This window comes from Camelus bactrianus, chromosome 25, assembly GCF_048773025.1.
Source record: "Camelus bactrianus isolate YW-2024 breed Bactrian camel chromosome 25, ASM4877302v1, whole genome shotgun sequence".
Classification (NCBI taxonomy): domain Eukaryota; kingdom Metazoa; phylum Chordata; class Mammalia; order Artiodactyla; family Camelidae; genus Camelus; species Camelus bactrianus.
Window position 1 is genome coordinate 9,453,708 of NC_133563.1, and position 19,481 is coordinate 9,473,188.

Genomic DNA, 19,481 nt, shown 5'->3' on the forward strand with positions numbered 1-19,481 from the left:
CTGTACCAAAACCAGGGTGGATAATAAAAGCAAACCATCCCCAGCAGCGAATGCCATAGATGACTGCCCTAGATTGTTTGCTGTCTGAATCTCAGTGCTCCCAACTGGCATCTACTCACTCATATTTCTTGGCTTGACATCCTATACCCATGGCCCACTTTTAATCTCTCCTTTGGCTCACTTAAGCATTAAGATCCCTCCAAATACCCTTTCCAGCATTTTCGATCCACTTCCCAATTTTCATTCATGTTTTATGGCATTGCTTATACTTGTCATTTGAGAGAGTCCCAAGCCTTGGACAGTAACAACTCCCTCCAGTCTGTAGCCCTGTAGACCCCACATCAGGCCACATTCAAATCTGGCCTTTTTATGCAGAAGAGCAGGAGATGGATTTAGGCAACTGGAGTTAGACTGAGGAACACCTCAGTTCATGGATTAGGTTGCCCTATGCGTCCTGAGGAATTGCTGAAGGTTATCAAACAGGGAAGGGGCAGTCTCACGATACTAGGTTATTTGAATATGTTTTTCCAGGTTGAGCCATTTTTAAGAGTACATCAAGGCATCAACAATGAGCATGCCTCATTAAAAATCTCAGAGAGAACATTCTGCTCTGCTGCAGCCCCGGCCCTGGTCTCTGGGCTTTCATTGTGGCATTTCCCCTTGGGTAAATGTCATCTCTCCTCAGTTTATTTACAGTTCATTTAGACCATCAAAGCAATAATAATCCCCAAAATAGAGGGAGATGCTCTGATGATCAATGGGATACATGAAAAGCACTTTTATACAAGAGTGAAAATGAAGAGGGTGGTGTTAATCTAACACCCCACAACCACCCTCCCATTCACTCCATCAACCCACTTTGTGTTATTTCCTTCAAGACCTTGCCTAAGGTATTTTTCTTCTGTGAAGCCATTCCTGACTAATCTACCACATCTTGATACAGGAAGAACTTCACATTTAAATAAGGAGGTGGCATGGGATAGACTTTGGAATAAGGCAGGTAAATATCTGAATCCCAGATCTGCTACTTACATTATGAAGATCAAATTTATCATCTGTATTACAAAGCTATTAATATGGTGGTATCACTAGTGACATTTTTTTAACCCAATGCCATTTTCTCACTACTTTCTTGTTAAGACAACCCAGATTTATTTAAATATTGAGTTAAATATTTATTCAAATATTAAGATTCCTTGATCTCATGGAAGGCGGATCCAGCTCCTTATCTATACTGGTCATGTGACCCCATTCTGGCCAATAAGATACAAGGGGAAGTCTGATCAGGGACCCTGGGAAAGATGTTCGTCCCTAAGGTGAATGCCCCGTCTACCTGCTTCCTGCTTTTAAACTTGGTTATGCAAGCACATGAAACGTTTCACTGTGAGAGGCAGACAACTGCAAAGACACTGACCCAGAGCTCAGAGTTACGAAGCTGCTGACCTAATACCAGCAATGGTGTTAAGCGCTGGGGAGACAGTGACGAGCCAGCATACATATCGTCTCTGCCCCTCTGGAACGTTGAGTCTGGTGGAGGGTAATGGTCAATGATCAAACACCACACAAGTAAGTATGAAATTACAACTGTGGTAAGTGTTCTCAGAAGAGGAGCATGTTACTACACTAATAAATCACGGAGAAATGTATCTTCCTAATATTCCTGTATCTAATCTGGGAGAGCCAAAGATGCTTCTCTGCAGGTGAGATGATGGATCACCAATCTGAAGGAAGGTTAGGAGATAGTTGGATGAGGGCCAAAGAGAGCAAGGGTTTTAGGGGGATAGAATAGCAAATGTGAAGACCTTGGGCAAGAGGGAACACATGTTTGCTATACACACTACTCCTTATAAAATAGATAAATAACAAGGACCTACTATACAGCACAGAGAACTACATTTGATGCCTTGTAATAACCTATAAAGGAAAAGAGTCTGAAAAAGAATATATATATCTCCGAATCATTTTGCTGTACACCTGAAACTAATACAACATTGAAAATCGACTATACTTTAATAAAATTAAATTTAGAAAAAAGAGGGAACATTGCAATTGTACTTTTATTTTCAAGATTACTTTTATTTGATCAAAATTGCAAATATATGTTTATATGTGTTTATAAGCCACATATGTGTATAAAACTATATATAGTTTTAAAAGTCAAATAATTACCTGGAGTACTAATATTGAAAATAATACTAGTTCATATTATTGAAAAATATCAATCCATGCCTCACTTCTCCCTACTTTCCAATCCCACTCCTAAGGGGTAACATTTTTTCATTATTGGAGCTTTCTTCTCCAAATTCTAGCATTTACCTCCATGTTTCTAAATAGTATGCTGACTGGCTAACCCAGAACACACTTCTGTGACCAATTTCTGGCCAATGAGATGAAGGCATGCAGGAGGCTCCCAAGTTAGTGCTGGCACTGCTTTCCCCATAAATGATTTGGGTGAAGCTAGCCTGACCCTCTCCCCCTTCTTACTGCCTTAAGCAGAGATGTAATGGCTAACATTGAAGGGATTATCTTGTGTCCACCTGAAAAAGGCCAAGAGAATCTAAGAGATGCCAGAACTGAGTGTCAGGACCAAAGCAAGTGGCTGCCAACTTTCAGACCATTTTTTTTAAATGAGAGAAAACTAAATCTTATTTTTCTAAACTACTGTTAATCAGCCTTGACATTATTGGCCGCCCAAAGCATTCCTAACTGATGTTTAGTTGCTAGTTCCTGATCCATGAGTTTTCAGAAACTGCTATAGACTTTCTGTTACAATAGATGATGACTTAACTCTTTCACAATCTTGCACATCCTCCTCACCCACACAATCCCAGTATCCTCCTCCTTCCATCTTTCCAGTTTTAAGTCAATTATCATTCAGTAATTCTACTATTATGATCATATGAACATCATTCACTGTTGAGCCAATTATGTAGTAAGATTAATTTGATAATACTTCCATTCTTATACAATCTTCCCTTCTGCCCCCTGGAGCCATTGAATGCTAAATATTTGCTTAGTTTTCTCTGTACCTATTCCTAACACTTTCCACATCCTTAACGAGTGTCTCAATATAATTTTCCACAGTGTTAAAATTAATAGTAGGATTCAACCTCCCACCACCACCCCCCATAACCCAGAGACTTCTGCTGAAAGACAGAGTTTAGTTATTCTCTAAACTAGCAAAAAAGTCATCATTTCTCTGACATCCCTCAAACTTTCTCCTCTGTTGCCTCCTCTCTTTTCTGAATCTTAAGACTATCTCTCTCTTGGTTCTTTCTGTTCCTCCAAGTCTTAATGGAGCACATTGTCTAATATCTTTCTGAGAAAGGGTGCAAGAGAGGCAGTTTTTAGAACTTGCATTTCTGGAATTGATTTTTATTCTACTTTTATACTTCAACAATAACTTTTCTAGGCATATAATTCAGTATATAAAGGCATTTTCCCCCACCAACATCTTCAAGCTGGCAGTGTTGTTGAGTGAGCTAACACATTCTGATTCTTGATCTTTTGCATCTCAGCAATTTCATCTTTGTTTGCTTCATTTTATTTTCATCTCTTTCATCTAGACCGGAAAGATCAGCCCAGAAATCCTATGATAATTGCTTCAATTTTTAGAATCCACTGTGCTGATCAGAAGATTTAATAATACTTGAATTCTTAAATACCACATTTAATTTTTTTCTCTGATAATTCTCTTCCCAACATTCTTTCCATTCTCTTTCTCTGAAACACCTCTTAGTCACATATTAGACCTTCTTAACTGATCCTGCAATTCTCTTTTTTTTTTTTCCCTTTTACTCTCTATTTTGGTGGTGGTTTTTGTTTGTTTGTTTGTTTGTTTGTTTGTTCTACTTTCTGGGAGGTTTCCTAGATTCTATCTTCAAAAGTACACCATGAAAGGCTCTATTTCAGCTTTTATATTTTAATGTCCACAAGCCCTTTTTGATTCTCTGATAGTTGCTTTATTGCTTTTAAATGGTATGCTGTTCCTGTTTCATGAATGCAATATCTTCTTATATTTTAATTATAGAATCTTTAGCCCATCCTTGGACCCTCTGTTTTCCTCAAAATCACTCTTTTAGTTACATTTTTGTCCCGCTCTTTATATTTTATTTTGGAGGCTTTTCTCAAGTGTCTGGTGACCCCTGACCTCATATCTATATTTAAGACTATGGCATAAAAAGCTTCTTAGAAGCTCTATGTGTGAGGGTGGGACTTGTTGACTGATGGACTTTGTTGAAAGGAGATTTGGTAGAGAATAGGCTTCTTTCTTCCTTCCTTCCCTCCCGCTCTTCCTTTTTTCTCTCTTACTGCTCTCTCTTTTTGATTGGGAAACACCCACATGGGTATCTGTAGGTCTTTTCTCTAGAATCTTATAATTTAGCCAAAGAAAGATCCTCTGATCTCTACCTTAAGGAGAGGCATGGGTGGTGGTGGTACCCATGATTCCTGGCTCCCTGAGCTGGGTGGAGGAAGCCAGGAGATGGTATCTCACTGATTAGCATATGGCATTCACTTACTCTCCTTGTTATAGGTCCAGTGCCTCACTCCTGATGGTTTGATGATTCCCTCGATGTGCCCCAGCCTGCAGTCTTCCTGGTTCAATCTGACTAGCATGTACTTCTGTCTGCTGCCAGCATAGACGAGGGATGGTGTTATGTGCTGAATGGTGCCTCCCCTAAATTCAGAGGCGTATCTCGTTTTACAGCACTTTGCTTTATCGTGCTTTGCACGGATTGTGTTTTTCACAAATTGAAGGTTTGTGGCAAACTTGCATCAAACAAGTCTGTCGGCACAATTTTTCCAACATTTGTTCACTTCATGTCTCTGTGTCACATTTTGATAATTTTCCTATTATTTCAAATTGTTTCATTATTAATATATTTGTTATAGTAATCTGTGGTAAGTGAGCTTTGATGTTACTATTGTAATTGTTTTGGGGCATCATGAACTGTGCCCACATATGACAGCAAACTAAATTGATAAATGTTGTGTGCATTCTGACTATTCCACTGACTGGCCGTGCCCTCATCTCTCCCCCTCTCCTCAGCCCGCCCCTCTCCCTGCTATCCCCTGAGACACAACAATATTGCTATTAAGCCAGTTAATAGCCCTGTAATGGCCTCTAAGTGTTCAAGTGAAAGGAATAGTCACACTTCTCTCACTCTGAATCAAAAGCTAAAAACAATTAAGCTCAGTGAGGAAGGCATGTAGAAAGCCGAGTAGGGCCAAAAGCTAGGCCTCTTATGCCAACGAGTTAGCCAAGCTGTTAATGCAAAGAGAAAGTTCTTGAAGGAAATGAAACAGTGTGATTCCAGTGAACACATAAATGATAAGAAAGTGAAACAAACTTATTGCTGATACGGAGAACATTTTAGTGGTCTGGATAAAAGATCAAACCAGCCACAACATTCTCTTAAAACAAAGCTTAATCCAGAGCAAGGTCCTAACTTTCTTCAATTCTATGAAGGCTGAGGGAGGTGAGTAAGCTGCAGAAGGAAAGTTTGAAGCTAGCAGAGTTGGTTCATGAGGTTTAAGGAAAGAAGCCATCTCCATAACATACACGTGCAGGGTGAAGCGGCAACTGCTGATGCACAAACTGGAGTAAGTCATCCAGAAGAAGATTGGGCTCAGATCATGAACGAAGGTGGCTGCGCTAAACATCAGATTTTCAATGTAGACAAAAAGGTCTTATATTGGAAGAAGATGCCATCTAGAACTTTTGTAACTAGAGAGGAGAAGCCAATGCCTGACTTCAAAGCTTCAAAGGACAGCCTGACTCTCTTGTTAGGGGCTGATGCAGCTGGTGATTTGAAGTTGAAGCCAATGTATTACCATTCGAAAAATCCTAAGGCCCTTAAGAATTACACTAAATCTACTCTGCCTGTGCTCTATAAATGGAACAACAAAGCCTGGATGACAGCACTTGTGTTTAAAACATGGTTTACTGAATGTTTTAAATCCACTGTTGAGACCTACTGCTCAGAAAAAAAGATTCCTTTCAAAATATTGAAGCTCATTGACAATGTACCTGGTCACCCAAGAGCTCTGATAGAGATGGACAATGAGATGAATGTTATTTTCATACCTGCTAACACAACATCCCAGGGATCAAGAAGTTATTTCAACTTTCAAGTCTTACTATGTAAGAAAGAGATTTCATAAGGCTGTAGCTGCCACAGATAGTGATTCATCTGATGGATCTGGGCAAACTAAATGATAAACCTTCAGGAAAGGATTCATCATTCTAGACGCCATTAAGAACATTTGTGATTCATGGGAAGAGGTCAAAATATCAACATTAACAGGATCTCTGAAGAAGTTGATTCCAATCCTTATGGATGATTTGGAGGGGGTTAAGATTTCAGTGGAGGAAGTAACTGCAGATATAGCGAGGGAACTAGAATTAGAAGTGGAGCCTGGTGATGTGACTGAATTGCTGCGATCTCATCTCATGATAAAACTGTCATGAATGCGGAGTTGCTTCTTAAGGATGGGCAAAGAAAGGGTTTTCTTGAGGTGGAATCTGCTCCTGGTGAAGATGCTGTGAAGACTGTTTAAATGACAATAAAGGATTTAGAATACGACATACACTTAGTTGATAAAGCAGTGTCAGGGTTTGAGAGATTGACTCCAATTCTGAAAGAAGTTCTACTGTGGGTAAAATGCTATCACACAGCATTGCATGCTATACAGAAATTGTTCATGAATGGAAGAGTCACTGATGTGGCAAACTTCATTGTTGTTTTATTTTAAGAAATTGTCATAGCCATCCCAGCCTTTAAGAACCACTACCCTGATCAGTTAGCAGCCATCAACATTCAGGCAAGACTCTCTGCCAGCAAAAGGATTACTGCTTGATGAAGGCTCAGATGATAGTTAGCATATTTTAGCAATAAAGTATTTTTTAATTAGGGTATGCACATTGTTTTTTCAGACACAATGCTGTTGCACACTTAATAGACTATAGTGTAGTGTAAACATAGCTTTTATATGTGCTGGGAAACCAAAAAATTTGTATGACTCACTTTATTGAAATACTAGCTTTATTGAGGTGATCTGGAACTGAACCCACAATATCTCTGAGGCATGCTTTACTTCTGAATGGGACTGTATTTGGAGATAGGGCTTTTAAAGAGGCAGTTAAGACAACATGAGGTCATATGGGTGGGCCCTAATCCAATATCACTAGTGCCCCTTTAAGAAGAGAAGATTAGGACATAGATGAGCATGCTTACTGTGGAAAGGCTATGTGAGGGTATAGCCAGTGACTGCCACCTGTAAGCCAAGCAGAGAGGCCTCAGAATGAAAACAACCCCGCCGAAACCTTGATCTTGGACTTTTAGCCTCCAGAACTGTGAGAAAATACACTTCTGTTGTTTAATCCACACAATCCGTGGTACTTTGTTACAGCAGCCCTAGCAAAATAATACAGATAGGAGCTTGGTTATGCTGGGTGGGTGTGGGGAGCTACGGGGTCTGACAGCTTTGAAGCAAGATTTTGACTCATTCTCTCTGGTTTCAGCCCTACCACTCACTCCCACCCTCAATGATAAATTGGAAACTCAATTTTCTGTGCCTTTATGAGGTTGTCTAGGCTAAGCAGACTCCATCCTCAGAGCCTACAGATGCTCACGTTCATCCTTCTCAGCTCAACAGAATCAGTTTCTACTCCTTTAGTCACTTTCCACTTTTTCCCCCACTTTCCAAATTTTATTGTCATTTTTAACCTTCTCATCTCCTCTCTTATTCTTCCATCAGTGGGACTTTAGGAAGAAGTGGAGATAAAGATATGTATTCAATGCACTATGTTTTAACAAGACCATGCTTTCTGTTGAAGAGTTGCCAATAGCTAGCCCAAGAAACAGAAACTTTCACTACCCTGAAGGAGATATGCAAACCTCAGGCTACTAGCTGAATTCCACATTGCTAGTTCCAGAACTTTCAGGAAAACACCAAGTATCAACGCAAATACACATATGCATGCAACTATGAAAAACAGAAGCAGCCCCAAACTGGAAGAGACGTCCCATTTAATGCTTAGTTGGTTAAGTTACATGTCTCTATGTTGATTTCAAATTCAGGCATCCAGGTACATTTCATTCTTCTCCAGGTTTCTTCTTGGGGATAACAGCCGAGTCGAACAACTTAGTGTTTTTATGGGGCAAAACAACCGAGGAGGTGTTACCTGCCATTGGCTCCACAGTAGATTCAATGACAGACCTGCGTTAGTGGCCTTGTGTATAACATATAGTGGGTGAACAAGCAGCAGGGAGACTCACCTGATCGATGTGTAGCCCTATAAAACTTGGTATTTCTGCCCGGATGCCACAAAAGTGGCATTCTTCTCCCCCAGTCTCATTATAAAAGACTTACCATAATAAACTGACAATTCAGCATCAAACCCTCAAGTTTTACTTTAGGAAAATGGGATTGACCATCATAATAGATGCTAAAGACCACCACTAAAATGATAATAGAAATAAACAATACTATTTTTCTTTTCTGGGAATTGAACTAAAACTTTAATCTCATAAATGAAATAATTCAGTCTAAAAATAGTACTCTCTTATCACTAGCTTTTTATATGACATTTTACTTTGTTGCTGCCACCTAAAATAACCATCAAACTCTAAACTGTGCTGAAACTCCTATATCTATGATGAATACTGTAGCAGATCACAGGCTTTTTTTTTTTTTTTTTTTTTTTAAACACTAACTGCTCCAATGGAGGACAGTGGTCAACCATTATAAAAGCAATCACAAGGTTGGGAATGAAATAATTCAGACAGGTAAAATCCATTACTTATCCCATGGTTGTTGAAAGTTGTTGGAAAACTCCACGTACAGTACAATTTAACATGATGGCTTTCAATGGCTAAAGATGTGCTACTTCCTCCTACAGTCAGAAGGCTGTACTGGTGTGTTTCAAACTCGAATGTGCATCAGAAACACCTGGAGGGCTTGTTAGAAACACAGACTGCTGTCTACTTTTTTGAGTTTCTTGAGGCCAGGGGTGAGTTGATGAATTTGCGTTCCCACAAGTTCCCAGGTGACCTGATGTTGACGGTCCACTCAGGACCACACTTTGGGAACCAATGCTGCACTTAAGTGTTTATGGAGAAAGACGTTTGGAGAGAGAGTACATTCTCATGATGGGTGTGGAAGAGTTTTCATATTCATTTACAACTCTTTGCCAAAAGAATCAAAGCAATGGGGTAATGGAGGTAATTTCCTGGTTGACAATATAAAATTATCCATGAGGGTCTTCTCCTTCACAATCCAACCAATCAATTTAGAAGTAGGTAGCCAATCAGGGGATACTATGGGATGCAATCAAAGCTGAGTTGTTAGGTATTGGAGAAGAAGAAAGGATTCTTGGCCACCACTGATCAAAAAAAAAAAAAAAAAAAGAAAAAGAAAGGTGTTCCCATAAATTGTGGTTTTGTTTGCACAAACAAATTTGGGATAGTTTGGTAAAAGTTTCTGGATAATTTTGGAAATGGCTTCAGATTAAAGATGGCAGATTGACCCAAATTTGTTTATCTTCATTGTCTCCTGAAAAGCACAGTAAAGGGACATAAAAGGATAAATTCACAGGGACAAAGAAGATGCAGGAGGGATCATTGGCAAAAGATATATTTCGACATAATGCTGGAAGATGGGACGGATGAAAGTGTGGAAACAAGTTTAATAGAACAAAAGAAGCTACACTCTAACGTTGTCCTAGGGGTCAGTACAGAAACAGCCCAAGAGATTATTCTGTAAAATCCCGGATTGGCCTGTGTCATTGAAATGCCAGAGATCATCAGAGAGAGATGCTGATGAAAGGCTCAGGATTCCAGAAGTGAGGGAGAGGAGAGAGGCCTGGAGCTGAGCAAATGTGGGTATCTAGAATTGTTAGATCCTTGGGTCCTCTGTCCCACTTCCCGCAGCCAAGTAATTACCACTCCAGCAGGAGAAACAAGAGAGAGGCTTGTGCAGGAGGCACAAAGGAGGTCAGGAGTAAGGCACCTACAGGAAAGAAAAGAATGAAAAATTCTGCATACTAAGCAGTGACTTCTCTGGACCCCTTCTCTTGAACTGCCTCCAGAATACTGGCAGGCAGGTGAATGTTCCCTCAGGCAAGAGGTTGTAGATTTTTCTCTTGAGAAGCTGAAGAGCCTGGTAGAAAAGACCTCTAGTTTCTGACCTTTGGGGGAATTTCCTAAGGAAAGATGAACTTTTAACCTGATAACCACACAGCAAGCCCACCAATGAGCAAGCCCACACCCTCCCACCCCGATACGTAGTTTTCAGTGGGGTTTTATGAGCTCATTCTTAAGTATGAACGGAGAGTCAAAAGTCTGCAAGCATTTGAAGAAAGCCTCCAACATGATTAAATCTCAGAATATTAGAAATAAAGAGATTATTCTATGCTTCCAAAAGAAAGATTCCAGGTCACAAAAGAATGGGGATCAGGATGGCATTAGAATTCTCAGCAGCAATGCTGGACTCTAGAAGATAAAAGCGCAATTTTTATGAACTTATGAATGAAAAAATTTCAACTTAGAATTCTAAACTTGGTCAAGCTCTTTTTAAAAGTAAGAGTTGAAAAGAAAGTTAGAGTTGAATGAAGACATTTTAAGTTTTACATTCTGTATTCATTCTTGGGCTATTACTGGAACATATGCCATGGAAAATGAAGCAGCAAATCAAGAAAGAAGGCACAGGACAGAAACGAGGTTCATATTCTCGAGATGAAGGACGGTCCCAGGATGGCAACTGAGTAGCAGGTGCAGAGAGGAGCTCATCTCCATTGGAAAGGAAGGGCAGTGGACTTTTGGACGGATGTTTCCAGAGGGGAGAAAATGGAACTGACTGATCATTTGGAAGATAAATGTGATAGTCATTTAATAGATATGTTGTAGAAAAAATACCACGTCAGAAACATCACAAACTAAGTAAACAGATAAAAGATTTTTATAAGTAAGAAAGCTACCACAGTACACTTGTTTGGCTCTGTTTTGACTAGTATTTGCACAGACACTGACTACTGGCTACTCCTAACCTGTGAAAGAGTTATGCTGCAAAATGGTGGAAGATGAAACTGGAGGGAGTTTGAATGAGTTAAATCTTTACCTAAGGCAACAGGTGGTTAAAGCACAACATCTAAACTGATAAATCAAGAGACAGTGGTGTAAATTATTTAGAAAGAGGAAGGTAAATGACAGAATAGACAGCTAAAAGTGGAATGTCGTAGCCTCTAGACATGAGGTTAAGAAGGCAGAAGAGGTGGGTACTGCATTATCTTATATAGTATTGTATGAGCTTTAAAAGTAAGTGTGTAGAGGGGAGGCTATAGCTTAAGTGGTAAAGCACATGCTTAGCATGCACAAGGTCCTGAGTTCAATCCCAAGTATGTCCATTAAAAGAAAAACAAACCTAATAGTAAATAAATAAACAAATAGACCTAATGACCTCTCCCCAAAATAAAAAAAAATAAATTTTAAAAAAGTGTGTGTTTACGTTGTCTTTAAAAAAGTGAAAAAAAATTTGAAACTCACTTGTTAAGAATAGTACATGAACTAGCCAAACTTTGTCTCATAATGTAATTTTCAGGAAATATCTGATCCCTACAGATTAAAATAGGAGTTCTATGATCTCTGTCAATGTAGTATTAACTTGAAATAAATTATGATAAACTTTCCATGCCCTCCGTGTTTCTACAATTCACATTCATGGGCTAGATTCCTGTCAGAACTTCCACAAATACTGGTTGGGAGCAGTAGTTATAAATTATACGTTTGCAATTTGTGTTGTTTCCATCCAGGAGAAATTAAACTACAAAAAAAGTCAGTTTCATCCTGAATTGTTTCCGTAGCAACCATATTAAGCTGGAAGGATAAAGCACCTTTGTAGTTGCTGCTTCTATTGAATTACAGTGTAAATGTTGATGCCTGCCTGGAAACGTCAAATGACAAGAGGTTTATGGGAGGGATTCAGTGGTTTGAGGATTCCAGCCTCTGGAATCCCAGGCTGCAGAACTGGGATGGAAGAGGTACACCTGAGCCATTTTAGTGTCTGTTCAACTAAATTTCTTCACTCCATCAAAACCACAGCACTCCCCATCCGCCCAGCTCACAAAAAGGATGCTGACTTATTTGTAAAAGTAGCAATCTACCAGCTCTTTTACACATCTGGATGCGAAAAGTATTTGTTGTGGACAAGGATGTTAAAAATGCAATTATATAATAGATTCGGCGATCTCTGTGTTTCCCTCTCTCTGAGCACAACGTAAACTTCAGTCCCCTACTCTTCTGACACCGTCAAGCTGTCCTCCTAATGTGGGTATTAAAAGCCTTGGGCATGTGCTGCGATTTGATTCCGGTTGGCTTGGGATACCCGAATTCAGTTTTCCCTAGTCCTTCCGTTCGACCCACAATCCCTAGTGGTTAGACGTGCTGCTTTTTTTCCTGGTTAACTTCTGTCTCTCCATGCCCCTCAGCTCCCAACCCCCGGCCCGAGCCGGCCTCCGGGAAGAAAGGAAATGTAGCATGCAGTCTGCTCGAAGCACTGACCCTCAGCTCCCACGGGCTGCCGCAGGGCTGCAGACGTGCGGCCGCTCCACTCAGGTAAACTTCGGAGTGAGTTACCTGCACTTGGAGAAGGGCCTTACCTGAGCGCGCCTCTGCCAATGGCAGCTCACCTGAGGGAGCCCTGCAGCCAATCACCGCGCAGCTCGTCCCTCGGGCTTGTACCCTTTAGTGAAAGAATTCAGCTCCTTGCGAGAAAGTTACCTGTGGCCGCCCAAGTCCGCCACTTTCTGCTCTGTGGCTGCCCATTGCCACGATCCGGGAGGACTCCGCGCCGCCCGGCCGCCTCCGAGCTCGGGCCCCATGTGAGGGGCCCCCCCTTATCCCACCTTTCCGGCTAGGTGAGGGCGCGAGCGGGCGAGCGAGCGAGAGTGGTGAGGGGGGACGGAAAAGCAGAATTACCTGTAGCTCTTGTTCTGCCATCTCGGGCGCTCTCACACACCTTCACCTGCACAGACTTGAAAGTCCAGTTTCACCAGAGGCTGAGGCTCCAGGAAAAGGGGAGCGAGTTCATTGGATCAAACATGTCACAAGAGTCGGACAAGTAAGTGGATCACACGCGCCGGCTGCTGCTACTACCACTTTGGGCTGATGGCAACTGGTTTGTTATGTTTTTTTTTTTTTAAGTTGCTATTGTTGGTATTTTTTTTTCTTTCTCTTTTTGGTGTATCCAGACTTTTCCATATTATGTTTCTCCCCTGGTTAAGGGGAGAAACCCTGCAAGAATGTTAATGTTTAATACCCCCGTGGGCCTTGATAGTAAAAGTAGGTCTTCTTCCTTCCTCCCTTACGAATGATCTCAGCCCCGGTCTCCCAGGACGAATTCTTGGCTATTCACAGAGGTTTTGGTAGATGAGGGCGGGGGGCCTGTTATTCCCCTTCTCGTTTAGTTGCTCCCACCGCTTCAGACTGCTAGGACCATTTGGAAATTCAGCTGACTTCCTTCGATTTGTCCAGAGGGCCTGCTGGATAAGCGGGTCTTGGCGGCTTTTGTGTGAGCGCAACAAAGAGCCTTTATCCTGAAGCAGAAACGGCCATCTTCCCGCACTTGGGCCGGAGGGTGTGCGTGTGCGTGGCCGCGTGTGCTCCCCCGACGCGAGGCGAGGCGTCGGGGTCTCGGGGGCCGCCGCCGTCCCCACGCAAGCCTGTCCCCGGTCTCTCCGCCCCCAAGCCCCCTCCCGCCTGCCCCCGCATTGTTTGGCCACTCTAAGCAGGTGCGAGAGGACAGGGCCTTTTGGAAGTTAGGGGGTTGGTTGGAGGCCAGAGTCTGCGCCTTGGTGGGGCGCGAAGGGGCGCCTGCAACTTAACGAGTCACCCCCGACCGGACGGCCTCCGCGGCCCGGCTGGCCCAGGCGCCCAGCGTTGGAGGCCGCCACCTCGGGCGTGGCCAGCGGGACGGCGCGGGTGCGCCAGGCCTCCCCGGGGTGTGTGGGAGGGGGGACTCTCGCCTGGAAAGGCGGGGGCCCGGCTTCCCGCGCCTCGAAGGGCCAGCCGGGGGACGCGTCCGCCCCATCCGGGACGGAAACTCCAGACTCTCCGGGGCTCGGTGGCCAGCGCGGCCGGAGCCGCGGGGCGCCGGGCCTGGGTCCAGTCTTGTCCGGGCGGCCTCCCAGCAGGCCTGACCCCCGCCTCCGGGCGGGCTTTGTGCCGGCGGGGGGAGGTGGGGCCGAGGGCGGGAGCGAGGGGGAGCCGGAGGTGGGTCCCGCGGCCTTTCCTGGGATTCGGTGGCGACACTCCCTTCCCCCTCCTGTCGGGCACGTCCTGGGCTGGGAACGGGCTGTGTCCTGTTGGAAGTGCGTAGGGGCCACCTTTCCGCTTTCCCGGGCGGCTTTACCCTGACGGTGTGGCCACCCCAAGGAGACCTGCCTCCGGGCGTCTCCGCGGGGCACGGGCGGGACGCCTGGAGGCCGAGCGCCGCCGGCGCTTCTCCTGGGGAAGTGGCCCGGGACCCGTCCCAAACTGAGGGGCCCTGAGGGGGCAGCGGGAAGGCCCTGCGGACCTGTCCAGGGGCAGAGGGGACCGTCCTCAAAGTAAAGCGGCGGGTAGGGTAGGCGTAGCTAACAGCACAGGCTGTCACACTTGAAAAAAAATTCTACCAGTTCTTAGTACCACTGTACCCACTAACGCAAGTTAACTGCGAGCTGCACTCAGGAGGGCAGGAACTAGTGTTACAAACACGGGAAGAGGGCGGGAGCAGGGGTAGGGCTGGGGAAGTGTGATTGTGAGTCTTGTGAGTGTGAGTCTACTCCACTCCCGCCCCAGATTCTTTCTGTAACTTTTAAGAACTCACTACTCGAATTTGAAATTTTCAGTAACCAGAAGTCGGGATAGTAGCCTTTTTTTTTTTTTTTTTTGATTTGTTTTTATCTTCGTGTCAAAAATGGTTGCAAATCTAGTGAATATTGGATATGACTTATTGTAATCCTTTAATGAAATAACACAATTAGCGTTTGGTTGCACCACTAGTTTTGTAATACAACAGGAGTCAAATGAATTCAGAATGAGAACGGATCGGTTTTTATTTTAACCAGCTATACTTAGCATCAAGAAACAGTTTCTTTAGTATTGAAAATTCGTTGTAATATAGTCAGTAATATTGTATTAACTTTGGTGGCAGATGCTAACTAGATTTATTGTGCAGACCATTTCATAATGTGTATACATCAAATCACTATGTTGTACACTTGAAACTGATATAATATTGAATGTGAATTGTCCTTCAATTAAAAATACATTTAAGGAAAGTAAGTAAGTTCTGAACACTAGCAGTCTAGTTTCAATGCAATGCATTGCCTGATTTTCATGGGTAATAACTGTCTGGGGTTACGTATACTTACATTTAGTGAAAGTAATTTTTATCTAGTCATGCTTCCCAAGACTTCATTTTGTATCCTGGGAAAAGTAATACTAACAATACCCAAAGAGACCATTGGAATCAATTTGCTTCTCTTTGTTGAGACTCTTGAGAAACGCTTGAAATTAATAAATGATTTTTGGATCGTTTTGCAAATTCTAGCCTAGTGTTCTTAGTGTTAATATTCTAATGGAGGACTGACGGGGTGGTTCCGGGTTTTATGAGCTGAAGCTTATGCAGTTGTGCGTGTGTTAGGTGGAGGGAGGGTGAGGGCTCTATGAAAAAGAACACGTGAGCCCGTTTCTGGGGCTTCCTGCCAGAGCACACTGGGTCCAGAAGCTTGAGCTTTATCAGCTTCACGGTAAATCCCCGTAGGAGGTCTGTCTGTATTTTCTGAAGCTAACCTAAAAGAATACACACAGGATTTTTTTTTTTTAATTGTATAAACCCATCAAAGTGTAGGTGAGCTTTTGGATAGCATACGAAGATAATTCCAGTTAGCAAGTCTGGACTAAAGTAGCATCATCTTTTTTATGGCTATGAACTTTTCATATTGAAATGATCTGCTTTTTATGTTCTGCAGTGTCGATGCTATCACTCTTTAACACAAAGTGTTTTTAGGACAGTTTGTCTTTATACATAATTAAAATTTTTCTACCCCCCCTTTCTAACATTTTATGAAGTTTTATGATCTTTGTCAACAAGCATGTGTATTCTAGCAGCACAATGATGGATTTAGAAACTCTTATTTTACTGCCAGAATATTCAGAATATATGTATATATGATTTATTTGAAACCCACAGGTGTTTTCCATTACATATATGTGTTTTCGGATTACCTACCATTTGCAACACATTAAGACAGATATTATAGGAGAATAAAAAGATGCAGAAGATGGGCTACGTCCTCAAGGGGCTTACAGTCTAGTGGAAGAGGAGACATCAACAGGCATTATATCAAGCCCCCTTCTCCCTGCCCACCCCACTTTTGCCTAAGAACAATAATCTTTAGTCATTCTGTGTGTTTTATCTAAAGGAGTCCAGCCATTATTCTAGAAAGGAAACAGGAAATACCCAAAGTTACAGGTCTCTCTTGTGGATAGCCTTTAAAGTAATGGGATGAAACATTTTAATTAAGCTTTCAACTCTTTAGTTTTATAAATGTATATGTTTCCATTTGGCTAAATAAAGTAAGATCACAAATACTGAGTTGATCATATCTTCCTTAAACCACTAAAAAAATTCACTCATTTATTCAACAAATATGTCTTGAATGCTCCTCTTACTGAGCATCGATCCTAGTGTTGAGATTTATTAGCAAATAGAACAAACTCCCTGCCATTGTGGTGCTACTGTTGTAGTATCAGGAAACAGAGCGGATAATAAAGTAAATACATAACAAGTTAGACGGTGATAAACACTACAAAGGAAAGCAAAGCAGGCTAAAGGAGTTGAGAATAATGGGGAATTAGTTTATGTAAGATGGTCAGGGATGGCCTCTTTGATAAGATGACATTTGAACAGAAACCTGAAGTGAGAGATCAAGACTTGGTACTTGGGAATCTTGGGATAAGAATGTTACAGGCAGATGGAAGAGCAGGTGCGAAGGCCCTGCTCTTTGGGAAGAGTGCTTAGCATATTCCAAAGTCAGGAAGGAGCCCAGTGTGGATGAATCAGAGAGGTAGAGAACTAGTGGTCCCTTTAAGTAAACTAACATAGTCAATTCTCTACACAATAGTCCAGACATTTGTACACTCAAAAACAGACATTATACTTATAAATTGTCTTGGTATCAAGAGGTGAGTAAATAAAGAATCAGCTAATAGTGTCAGTCTTGTCCTTCCCCGAGTATCACTAGTTTAAATGGCTAGGGTCTAGTGTTCTCTTCCCAACAATGGATTAAATCTTGCACGCTTCTTAATTTAGAGGTGAAAAAAAAATGCACACATAATCGATGACCCTTGAGAATTAGAACTGAAGGAGAGGGACCAAGTACCCATGGTGTTTGCTCTGACACTCCCACCTCTCTGAGCCTCTGAATTTAACTTGCCACCCTCCGTGGCTATCTTTAGATTAGTCTCCAGCAAAATAAGGCTTGCTCTTCCTTTCTCTGGCCCTCATTCAATTTCTGCAAACTTGTATTCATCAGAAAACAGACCAGTCCACTGTTTTATGAAAGTGAGACACTGCAAACAGTGTGCTTTGCTTAGTTTTTCATCATCAATGAAGTACTAATTTATAGGCAAAGTTAACCTACTGAAAAATAAGACAAGACTATGAAAGTCTATGTTGATTAAATTAAACGTTGAAGATAATTATGTATATACTTAGTAATAGGAATCTTCATAGGAATTCGTTAAATCGCTGCAAAGCAAACTCATCTGATTACAAAAATGTCACCTGAGGCACTTGGTAAAACTACAAATCCCTGGGCTCCACCCTAGAGCTGTGGGATCAAGATTCTCTCTGGAGAGGGGTCGGGCATCTGCACCGGGTTAGTTAGTGAAGTAACGCTTTAAGTGAGTACTTCACATAATAAATTCAATTTATATGCAGCTTCCCAGGTGTATATCCAGCGTGTAAGTGAAATGAAACCTGTGGGCTTTATTCTACGTTCGTTACGCGGCCTCTGGATGAGCAGCTTTGGATATTATTTTAACTTGGGTTCAAGAATTCTTAGACCTTCTCCCAGTATCATTTCCTTTTATTGTTTTGCCCCTTCTAGAAGAATGGGGTCCTTTTAACAGGCCATATATTTCCAGAGCTGCTAAACACCTGATTTGGAGTGATGTCACCCACGTGGGCTTCTGTCAGGCCCAGAGCTAAAAGGTCAAGCTCAGATTTTCGGCCAGATTCCACTCACTAGGGAGCTGGGTTGGAGTTAGAAGGCCAGCCTTGTCCCTCTAGAGTTTCACAATAGATCATAAAATTAGTGTTCGTTTTTCTGGGCACAGTTATTTCACTGAATTTAGATTCTATGTTGTAGCACAAAGTCAAAGATAAAGAGCGCCGATCTGTCCGATATGATGTTGGTCCTTGGTGAAATATTTAATGGGATGATGGTCACAGCTTCATTTCTAGGGCTGATGGTAGCTTTAAGCATTACCTTGAGAAGATGGTACTGGACCATCTGTTGGTCTGTGATTAGATCCTGTTTTAAACTGACTGCAGAGACTAGGCCACCCAAACGGACCCGGTGCCGTCTGATTTAAGGAAGATTAAAAGCAGTAGTGCTGGAGCAGTGACGAAGAGCTGTATCTAGCAATTTCTGCCAAACTCTGAAAAGTCAAAAGGAGAATTTACACATACAGCCAAGAAAGTCAAACATAGAAACATTTAAGCAACAACACCCAATAACCCCAAGAAGTATTTGTTTGAAATCTGTAGATAATTTAAAGTGAATGCTTTGATTCCTTTGACTTTGATACAACTAGACATACATTTCAGGTTAAAAAATAAACAATTTGATTAAATAGTATTTCTCTCTCTTATTTCCTTCTTAGTTTGATGCATTGCCCCCCCCCCCCCCTTTCCTTCCTGTGTCCTGATGCTACTTTCCTGATTTTTTCCCCTTCACTTGGTGGGAACTGACTAATGCACATCTTCTTTGCAGAGAGATAAATGTGAATCTGATTCTAGGTGTTCTTTCAGTCAGTGAACTGTGCTGTGTTCTCTTAGCCTTACAATATCAGCAGCCCACCCTTGTGACCTGAACCGACTTAAGATGATGATAGCAGATGCTACCCCATCTAATTCAAGTCAACTTGTCTCACCTTGAAGAGTGTTTACTGTTAAGTTCCTCTTGGCATAAGGCAAGTCGCATCCTAAATTAGAGTTATCACTCATGATCCCGGGCATTCACTTTGGGGTGCGACACTCTCTTCCTTTACAAAAGGTATTCAAGGATTGCTGCTCAATTATCAAGAAGTACGTCCAAGCTGAAATCGTACAGTGATTAGTTTGGCAGACTTGTCCAGGATAAATTCCTTAGCGAGCAGCAACAGGCTGAACAGGAATTTCTGTTTTGGCTCAGGAAGACAAGTGGGTTGCTT

At 42.1% G+C, this 19,481-nt stretch overlaps 1 protein-coding gene and 1 long non-coding RNA gene across 7 annotated transcripts in view; one reads left to right on the forward strand and one right to left on the reverse strand.

The window, feature by feature from the left end:
- Positions 1-13,115, reverse strand: part of LOC141575023 (uncharacterized) — a 77,855-nt gene extending 64,740 nt beyond the window's left edge. Inside the window, exon 1 of one of the 2 annotated variants that reach the window (XR_012502241.1) lies at positions 12,978-13,115. This is a non-coding gene — a long non-coding RNA (uncharacterized LOC141575023). Of the gene's footprint in view, positions 1-12,779; positions 12,916-12,977 lie in introns of those variants that run through there. The other variant, XR_012502240.1, reaches the window with a different exon arrangement.
- The window catches only part of GRHL2 (grainyhead like transcription factor 2), a 143,031-nt gene continuing 136,328 nt past the window's right edge, over positions 12,779-19,481 (forward strand). For 3 of the 5 annotated variants that reach the window (XM_045517230.2, XM_010955781.3, XM_045517225.2), the window contains exon 1: positions 12,985-13,119. In XM_045517230.2, the coding sequence (XP_045373186.1) occupies positions 13,100-13,119 (20 nt within the window). In that variant the 5' untranslated portion in view covers positions 12,985-13,099. Of the gene's footprint in view, positions 12,917-12,984; positions 13,177-19,481 lie in introns of those variants that run through there. The other 2 variants (XM_045517228.2, XM_045517227.2) reach the window with 2 other exon arrangements.